Source organism: Prunus dulcis, chromosome 5 (genome assembly GCF_902201215.1).
Source record: "Prunus dulcis chromosome 5, ALMONDv2, whole genome shotgun sequence".
NCBI lineage: Eukaryota > Viridiplantae > Streptophyta > Magnoliopsida > Rosales > Rosaceae > Prunus > Prunus dulcis.
Window position 1 is genome coordinate 2,820,905 of NC_047654.1, and position 9,705 is coordinate 2,830,609.

General features: G+C 36.7%; 1 protein-coding gene across 1 annotated transcript; it reads left to right on the forward strand.

Annotated features, from left to right (window-relative positions):
• The first annotated feature begins 1,097 nt into the window (after positions 1 to 1,097).
• LOC117628448 (alpha/beta hydrolase domain-containing protein 17B) lies at positions 1,098 to 9,428 on the forward strand. Its single transcript, XM_034360908.1, has 5 exons — positions 1,098 to 2,086; positions 2,843 to 2,879; positions 3,547 to 3,783; positions 3,977 to 4,024; positions 8,767 to 9,428. Exons 1-5 carry the CDS (start codon positions 1,752 to 1,754, stop codon positions 9,241 to 9,243), a joined length of 1,134 nt encoding a protein of 377 aa, XP_034216799.1. The 5' UTR covers positions 1,098 to 1,751; the 3' UTR covers positions 9,244 to 9,428.
• Positions 9,429 to 9,705: the final 277 nt, after the last annotated feature.

Genomic DNA, 9,705 nt, shown 5'->3' on the forward strand with positions numbered 1-9,705 from the left:
TGTGTGTGTTTTGAAATCTCCATTTGTCTTTATTTTTTAGTGGGTTAGCGGGTTGTACACGGGTTGACACGACCCGTGACACGACCCGTTTAATAAACGGGTTAGATAGGTATTATAGCGGGTTAGCGGGTTGACCCGAAACCCACCCGTTTATTAAACGGGTCAGAACGGGTTGACCCGAAATTGACCTGTTTTTTTATCGTGCGGGTTGAACCCGCTAATTTCTCGTGCGGGTTTCGAGTCGTGTATCGGGTCGTGTCCGAAATTGCCACCCCTACTCGCACTAAATATGTCGAGATTGATTATCACTTTGTTTGTGATCAAGTCTCTGCAGGACGCCTTAATCTCAAATTCATCTCCATCAAGGATCAACTTGTTGATATAACGACGAAGCCTTTGAGCTCTACCCGTTTCAAATTCATTCGAGACAAGTTGAGAGTTCAAGAACGCTCAACTTGAGAGGGCGTATTAGCTGTAAATATCTTACAATTACTTTTGCATAAGTTGTAGAATCTCCATGATCTCAGCTGCTCCATATCCTAATATATTTCGTAACCATCCCTTGATCACAACCCCGCTTGATATGTAACAGCTCAACTTTTGAATATTTGTAACTGTACAATCATGTATATAAATAGAGAAGAAAACCTCAATACAGTTGTGTGAGGAAACCTGAATCTTATAAGTGGCACTCAAGTTTAAATTGTTTGTGATTTTTTGTCCTATGTATTTTCTCTTATGAGTAAAAGAGAAAAAAATTTGCACTCATCACTCCCAGAAATGTGATAATTCCATAATCATTACCTTCTATTGAAGAATAATTCACCGTTACATGATTATGTCTGTACCTTAATTTTATGAAAAGAAAAAATGAATGAAATCTTAGAAACCAAGATAGACATCAAATAATCACCCACAATTTTATGAAGGAAACAAAAAAGCAATACCCAAAAAAAAAAAAAAAAAAAAAGGAAAAAGGGGGCTTTTTGATAATTACAAAGAGAATACAAATGTCTTTACCAGAAAAAAAAAATAGATAAAAGAGAAAACAAATGTCAAAAGGAGGATAGCGAGTGTTTGAATTGTCTAAAACACAAACGAGTGCGCAGAAGACTCTTCAAGATGGCCAGAAAACGAGATGTCTTGTAGCTTTAGTAAGCCAGGAGAGATGCAATGCAATCTTGCACTGCACAGTGTCCAGCTGACAAGCAATGAAGTCATGCACTTAAATTTGACTCAGCTTTTTTGAACTTGAGCCCCCTTCCTCCTTTCTAAAGCCAGGCCACCATCCTCCTCTTTCTCTCTCTTGCCACTTCCCAACACTCCACACTTCACTCAAACAGTACACAAAACCTGCAAATCTCTCTCTCTCTCTCTCTCTCTCTCTCTCTCATATAAGTTTGTACTGTCATAACCCAGTGACCTTATCCTACAGATATGCAGCCAAGCAAACACCATCACAAAACCACAAAGTAACTAGCACTATTTTGTGCTGCCCCATCACTACAACCAACAATAACTTAGCTCCATTCTCATTCAACCTTAAACCCAAAAAAAAAAAAAAAAAAAAAAATCAGAAAACCCAAAAACCCAGAAGCTTAAAAAAAAAAAAACCAGTTCAGAGCCTGAGATTCTCTTTACACATGTATTCCATTCGATTCCATGAGTTGTTGGGTCGTCTTGAAGTTGAAGCTGAAGCTGAACTCTGTTAATAAATTATTTATTTAATTGGGTTGCGATTGGATTTGTGAATGGGGTGCATGTTCTCTCACCTGGCTGCCAAATTTGCCTTCTTTCCTCCATCTCCACCGACCTACAAGATCCAGAAGCGCGACCACGACGGCAAGCTCACCGTCGTCGCCTCCGCCTCCACAACGACGTCTTTGCCTGTTCCTCACGCCGATGACCGTTCCTTGGACGTCTTGCTCATTGACACAAAACTCGGCAACAAGATCGTTGCTTTTTATCTCAGAAACCCTTATGCTCGCCTCACTCTGCTTTACTCTCATGGCAATGCTGCTGACCTTGGTCAGCTCTATGACCTCTTTCTCCAGCTCAAGCTCACTCTCAGAGTCAATCTCATTGGGTAAGCCCAACTCCTCTCTCCCTCTCTGTCTCTATTTTTTCTCTTTTCCAATTTGTGGGTTTTTATGTTTTTATTTTTCTCAACCGTTAATTAATTTCATTTACTACCTTTCCTAAAAACTTTTCATTGGGTCTGATTTTTAGTTTGTTTCAATTTTTTTTGGCAAATCTTTGGGTGTGATTTTGTTGATGGGCTTTTAGATCTATTCCTTTTTCTCACTCCATTTGTATTAGTATTAGACATCAAAGTGAAAGTGAATAAGGCCGTCGAGTTAATAGTTTTCCTAGATGTTAGTTCGTATCAGTCTTTTTCAACCTTTTTTCCCTTTTCTAATATTACTTTTTCTCTTTCTATAAAGTAATTGGTTTTTATTGTTCTACTTGGATGGAGACGCAGCTTTACTGTTTTTTTTCTTGGAATTTAGTGCCTTTCTGGCTCTTCAGATATATATCATTACTCTCTCCCTTTTCTTTTTATCTCTTTGTTCAAAAGGAATTGCTTTTTGTTGAGTATGGTTTTCTGTGGTTTTTGCGTTTTGACGATTCTGCCTTTTCTTCTCAATTATAATGCACAATCTATGACTTCTGCAGATTGGTTTTTTCACATTTGTGAACCCCCATTTCTTGAACTCTTATTTCTTTTCCTTTGAATTTTTATGATGGGATTTACTTCCATATTTCACTGATCGGGTGCAATGTGATTGATATGTAACTTCACTTGATTGGATTTGAATCTAGTCCTGATTTTGTTATGCAGGTACGACTATTCTGGATATGGAGCCTCAACTGGCAAGGTAGCTACAATCATTTTATGCCACATCATGTGAATCTTGTTCTAGTTCCACCTTATTATAAGATTCTTTTTAATGGTAATACTGTTTCATATAATTCGCCTGTCGAACTGGAATTAGGTGATATATATTTTGGAAGACATTTATTGTCTCTTACCTGAAATTAGGCTGATTGCTTCTAACTGTGTTCTAGTTTCTACATTAATCTTGTATAAATTCCTCCAAGATGGAGAAGAATTCAGCAAGGACCAATGACACTAGAACAACATAGAATGTAAGAGACCGATGGCAGGAATGTACAATGGGGTAGAATTTTGGAATTAGTTTAGTAGAATAGCAGAAAGTTTGAATGTTGAGAAGACAAGAAACACACCGACAAGTCCTTGTGCTGACACTGTCACAAACAGGGCCAAATTTGCTAGATGTTGCATGATATGGTTAATCTAAAGTTTGGAATAGAGTTAGGTTCTAGGCAGCTTTATGGGCATTGGTTTCGGTTGATTTTAAGGATTATGCTTATTCTTCTATAATGTTGGATTTGTTAGCAGCTGTGAAGTGAGATTAGAATTTCTCATCTACTGAGCTCGTCAGCGGCTGTGAAGTGTTGTTCAGTAGAAATACTAATTATGTTTGTTATGTTTTTTTTTCTTTTCCTCTTAATGAAATCCAGCCTAGTGAAGAGAATACATATGCTGACATAGAGGCAGTATATGAGTGCCTTGAGACTGAGTATGGAGTTAGCCAGGAAGATTTAATCTTGTATGGGCAGTCAGTTGGAAGTGGACCGACACTGCATTTGGCGGCTAAGTTGCCAAGGCTGAGGGGTGTAGTTCTGCACAGCGCAATTCTTTCTGGTCTTCGTGTGCTGTGCCATGTGAAATTCACATTCTGCTTTGACATTTATAAGGTGAAGATTATGTCTTGATTAGTTGTGTAATGCAGATGTCTAGCAAAAGCTTGATTCTGAAACAGTCTATCAAGCTATTTGTCTGCAGTTTGTTATACTGATGTCAGCAGACTGTTAGAATGATTTAATATTATGTATTGCTGAAGCTCGTTCTTCTGCTATTCTAAGCTTTTTGCTATTCTAATGTGTGCAGAACATCAATAAAATTAAGAAGGTGAAGTGCCCTGTGCTAGTAATACATGTAAGTACTTCTTGTCTTCTTGAAAATGTTAAAAATTATAATCACACCCTTTGAATTTCCGCCGTTCTTCTCTGTCAGTGTAAAATTGTAGGAAACAGTACCATGTGAATGCATAATTTTTGTATTTTTAAAACTTTTGTATGCTTGATAATTCTTCAAGGGCTAATGAAGTTACTCTTTCCTTCCACTTGAATTTCTTCGTATGTTACTTTTTTTGCATTAGCATCTTTTGCAGCATACCAGCATTTAAGTGTAAAATAAAATTAGGTTGTATTGCAGTACTTCACTGACCCCATTGTCATCAGTTGAGTATAGACACTTTCTCCCATTTAGCAATTTATGCGAATGATTTCTTTAGCATATGAAAAACTTCATCTTCCCACGAATGGGACAACCCTGATGGCCTTTTTGTTTCGCCTGGGTAACCTTACCAGTCTGGTCAACCACTTTTCTTGGTAGTGGGGGACTTTAGATTGCCAACATAGGCTTTCTGCATCTGAGGTTCAAATTGTTTGGTTTAATATGAGCTTGTGGCTTTATGGGGCCATTGATTTCACAAGAAAAAAGTTGGTGTAGCTTTAATTTTTACATTTAAGATCTCTTCCTCTCTCTCTTGTGAATGAAGGAGGCTATACTATATATTGTAGGCCAGTGTAAAGCTTAGTTCCTCTGAGAGTGAACTTAGCAAATAAGATAGCCTTAGAGAGGCTTAGATATGAAAGGGTTCACTTAGCCAACCCCAGTTAGTTGATATTAATCCGTAGTTGAGTTGATTTGTGGCTTGTAAATCTTTGAAAATTGTACCATTTCTATCATAAAACCACCTACATCTATTCACGTTTAGTTTTAGTTATATGGGAGATTAGATAATGGATGTGAGTGGCAACCTGCAAAATGTTCAATGCCAGTAAAGCGTTGGTTGTAGATGCAATGCAAGGGTCTGATTGTCTAGGTAAGAGTTCCAGTCTTAAGAAGTTGGGAAAATAGAATTAACTGAGAAGAACGGGAGATAGAGCCTTGTAGGTAGAAATAATTTTCATAACTCTCATCCAACTGAAATGGCTAAATCCCCTATGGTGTGTGTTGAAGGTCAATGTTACCCCTAGGGTGTTTTTAATTTTTAAAATAAATACCCTTGTGATTAAGCCTCTTACCAATTTCAAACCGAATGGAACTTTTCGTCCAATTGTGTCCATGTGCACATCACATGCAGGGAAAAAGGTTTATTTTAGGCCTGACAAGGGTCAATGACTTGAAAGGATTCTTTTACTCCTGAACATGAGGCGCACATGGGCACAATTAGACTGAAATTTTGATTTAGACTGAGATTGGTAGCAGGCTTAACCACGATGGTATATTGAAAGTTTTTTCACCACAGGGGCAACATTGACATATGACCTACAACACATGGATGATTTGTGCACTTTGCCTAACTGAAATTGATTAAGTTTGAAAGAGTCCACATGGTATGGGGTTGGTTGTACTTTGGAAGTTGCATGAAGTTTTTTCTGGGAAAGATCAGAAGTTTATTAGGGGTAATGGGTAAGGTCATATAAGGTAAATAAATTGCATTTTATTTAGTTCATGAATAATTCATTTGGAGTAATGGATAAAGTCAGATTCATTGTCATACAAGAACCAACTATTCAGTTTTCTAAGACAATAAATGGCTGTGTTGGGCGTAATTCATGAAATCTTTCATCCCACTGAATCTTATCTCTCCCCTTTCATGCCTATATAAAAGGGAGGTGGTTTGTAGAAACTTTCTTTCCATTGTTTCATCGCTTCTTCACTTTAGAGCTTAGTTAGTAAAATACTAGACGGGAAAAATATGAATAAATACATACGTGTATTATTCAGCAAAGGTTTTTAAAGAAATACGATGAGAATTTTGGCCCTTATGTAGGATTTTAATATTATTTATTTAAATTTTTTGATGTATGGTCTTTTTATTCAATAATGAGGGAGCTTCAATTGAGGGATCTCTCAAATGAGCTTATTTAGGGACACCCTTGTAGGATTCACTCCCCATTTGTTTTTCAGTGATCTGACTGTCTGATTTTCAAGTCTTAATTCGTAAATCATCTCTGCAAGAAATCACCAATATCGGAAAATATTTAACCATTGGATCATAAGACAGTCATTTACTGTATCTTGAAAAGACAATGTTTGTCTATTTATTTCATCACAACTAGATGTCTTGATGGTTTACAATTTGCCAAATTTTTTTCAAGGATGATCTGTGAATGAAGACATGAAAAATAGACAGTTTCAATCATTGAAATGCAATGTGGAGTGAGCCCTACAAGGTGTCCCTCAAATAACTTATTTGAGGAATCCCTCAATAGAAGGGACTCATTCAATTAAATGTGAAAAATACGTGTTTAATACGTAAGTTTTGTCCGTGTTATTTAAGAACTTGCAAAAAATATGGGTATTGAACATGAAGAATATGTACGTACATGCATGTATAATACTTGTATCGTACGTTTGCTTTTTTAAAAACATTTGTTTTACCGTATCTTTGAGAAGTGTATGGAAAATGAAAGTATTTTGAAAAATACGTATAAACATGTAGGATACGTGAAGTTACTAACTAGGCTTGAGAGTAGAGAGATTCATTTGTGAAAGAGAAAGAGTAAAAGTAGCCTCCTTACAAGTGAGGGATTATCCAAGAGTGTGTATTCTCTTTAGAGTGTAATCTTCTAGTGAGTTAGAGAGATTTTTGTACTCGTAATCCCAATTTTTATAGAACAAGCTTCTCAGAGTTGACTCGTGGTTTTTCACATCACCTTGGAGGGTTTCCACACTAAGTCTAATTGTATAATTGCTTGTTCTCTACATCCATTCATATGTTTTTGTTCTTGGCTCACTTTTGGTTAATTCCTTGTTTTTGTAAACAACTATGTAGTTTCTGATCACCAAGTCCATGTCCATATAACTCTCTCTATGAATTTCCTTAGTTTTTCTGTTCAATAATATGCTAAAAACTTGTCGAATAATCAAGCTTCTTAAGGATTCAACAAACATGTCCAATTCACCTGACCTCCCAATTCCTCAATGGAAATTGTTGTAACTCAGTGGAAATACTTGAAGAAAGCTTTCAAATCACCTGCATATTGACCAAGTGAAATCAGGACCTTTTCTTTGGTTCTATTTTGACCAGAAAATTAAAACTGGAGTGTGGAATGAAGGAGATGAATCTAGTTAGGCATCCTACTATATTGATGATAGGTAAAGTGTTGCTAAGACGAGCTTGAGGCAGCAGTAGTCATTAATGTTAAGGATTTATATTTATCGAGCTGATCTGAAATTGTTGAAGCAGACATCATATTTTTTATTTTTTTTGGGAAAAAGCAGATTATTTTATTAATGTAAACTGAACTGACAGTACAATAGATATGAATCAGGAGTCCTCCACCGATGGTACAATCAAAACCTCTGAGACAAAAGTAAAGTATTAGAACATTGCATCCGACAAGTACCATTGAGATCCCACAAGAAATTTACTTCCTTTCATCTGTCTTAGTAGTTCTACTATCACTTAATGCCCAGAAAATTGCCAGTACACAACAATCCCACAAGATTGTAGAGTTTTTCCCGTGTACAATTTTTCACAATAAACAAAGATGCACAGGAATATGGAATCATCCCAGCTCAACCTCGCTTCTAAAACAATCTAAACCACAACCTCAAGATAAAACACACAACTCTTGGGTCACTAAGCCCTCAAGATCCTCACTCGTAGTGTCGATATGATTGATAAAATGATCTGTAGGTATATATTCTAGGTATACTTTGGTTGAGCAGGTGAAAGTTTGGCAATATGAGGGACATGTCAGCATGGAGTGCAAGCGTGGGGCTCATCCCTGGATTTAATAGCTATTTGATATTTTATTTGCCTCTTAAGACTTAAAGCCATGCGATTTCTTATCATCTTAAACAGTAAACTAAACCATGGTATCTATTAACCCAAGTTACTGTTCAACATCTAACAGTGGTATCACAACTAAGCTCATCATTGTTGGGTGACTGTTTCCGCCCTCAAATATTTTTGCCTCAGTTTCTTGTATCTTCGTCCACTCAAAATTTTAATGTTTTTCGAATTCTCATTTTGATTGGTTGTCTACTATTTTCGTTTTGTCTATAACTATGGTGTTGTGGAGAGCTTGTTAAAATGTACTAGTTAGAGCGGAAGCTTCATCACTTCATTCAAGATCAATATCTGTAACAGCCAAAAAGTTAGAAAGAAGATATGAAATGTCAAAAAAAAGGAGGAAAAGCAGCACCTTCCCCCTGTTAATATTAGCATGAGGTTGAAACAGAACCAGAAAACCTTACTTAAACAGGTATTATAGGATGATAATCACTTGATTGTGCTTCTTAACATAAATTGAAGGCTTCAAGTGAACACCAACTTTACCCTGTTTAGTATTGCACCTCTGAGAACAACTTTGGATGGAACCATTTCTGATATATGTTTTGACATGTATATATCCCCTTAATTTTATGTCCTAGAGTTGTCTTTTGTTGTCTTGGTGATTATTAATTATTTATAAAATAAATAAATTTAAAATAAAAAAAAAACTAAACCTTCAAACATTGACCGTAAGAATTTAGTTGACTGAGCTTGTCAAAGGAAATTTCCCACTATTTGTTGCTTACTCTAACTTAATTAGACTTATCTGATTTTCCTTATTATAATGATAATAATCAGAAATGTGTTGAAAATCATCTTTCAGGGTACAGAAGATGATATTGTGAATTGGTTACATGGCGATGCACTGTGGAAAATGGCAAGGGATGCGTATGAGCCTTTGTGGATTAAAGGAGGTGGACACTGCAACCTGGAGCTTTACCCTGATTACATCCGCCATCTTTGCAGGTTTATCCAAGAAATGGAGAACATAACCACAGAAATTCGTTTAAGAAAGATTTGGCAAAATATGCGTACGCAGAAGAGATCAAGTGCAAGTTGTGCAAAGTGCTGTAGAATTAAACTCTGCTTACCCAAGTGCCCTGAATGTAGAAGACCAAAGTGTGTAAAATGTTGTTCATGGCAGCTAAAATGCCCTGCATGCTGGAAGCCTGGCTGTGTAAAATGTTCCTGGCGACCAAAATGCTTAAAAGGTGCCGAACCAAGCCGCTGCATTAGATGTTTTCACTGGCGGTGCTGCATAGGAACACACAGCGGATTAAACGGGAAGCAGGATGGCTGATGGTAACAATGTGCTTGTATAGGTTTCTGATCTGCTAACACCCTTTCTCTTGTGCATTAGTGTTGGAGAAACAGGAGGAACTAGTTGTCTGATGGGTTTTACTAATACATACAATTGATTAGTCTCTTGATACTGCTCCGTTTGCGTTTTTGATGCTCAGATATTATATGGACTTTTTTGGTTTCTGTTTTCGTCCACGGGAGGGATTCGAATTTATACCTCTTCCAATTTTGGGGAGTGCAGTGCTACTAGACCAAGAGTTAGTTATATGGTCTTTCTCGAGAAACATTCTGAGTTCAAGTGATGTTTCTGCACAAGTCCGTCCTTTTGAGTCGAACGCATCACCAAATATAAAAATGCCAAAAATACCCTTACTCATAATATACAACTGGCTTATTTAGAATCCTATCCAAAAAGGTTATTATTCTAAATTATAAGAGCAGCTCACAAAAGAAACCTATC

Excerpts from the sequence above, each read along its gene's own strand:
- LOC117628448 (XM_034360908.1), top strand. The coding sequence starts at position 1,752 with ATGGGGTGCATGTTCTCTCACCTGGCTGCCAAATTTGCCTTCTTTCCT. Across the intron at positions 2,087-2,842 it reads CTCAGAGTCAATCTCATTGG|GTACGACTATTCTGGATATG; the intron begins GTAAGCCCAACT and ends TTTGTTATGCAG. Across the intron at positions 4,025-8,766 it reads GCCCTGTGCTAGTAATACAT|GGTACAGAAGATGATATTGT; the intron begins GTAAGTACTTCT and ends ATCATCTTTCAG.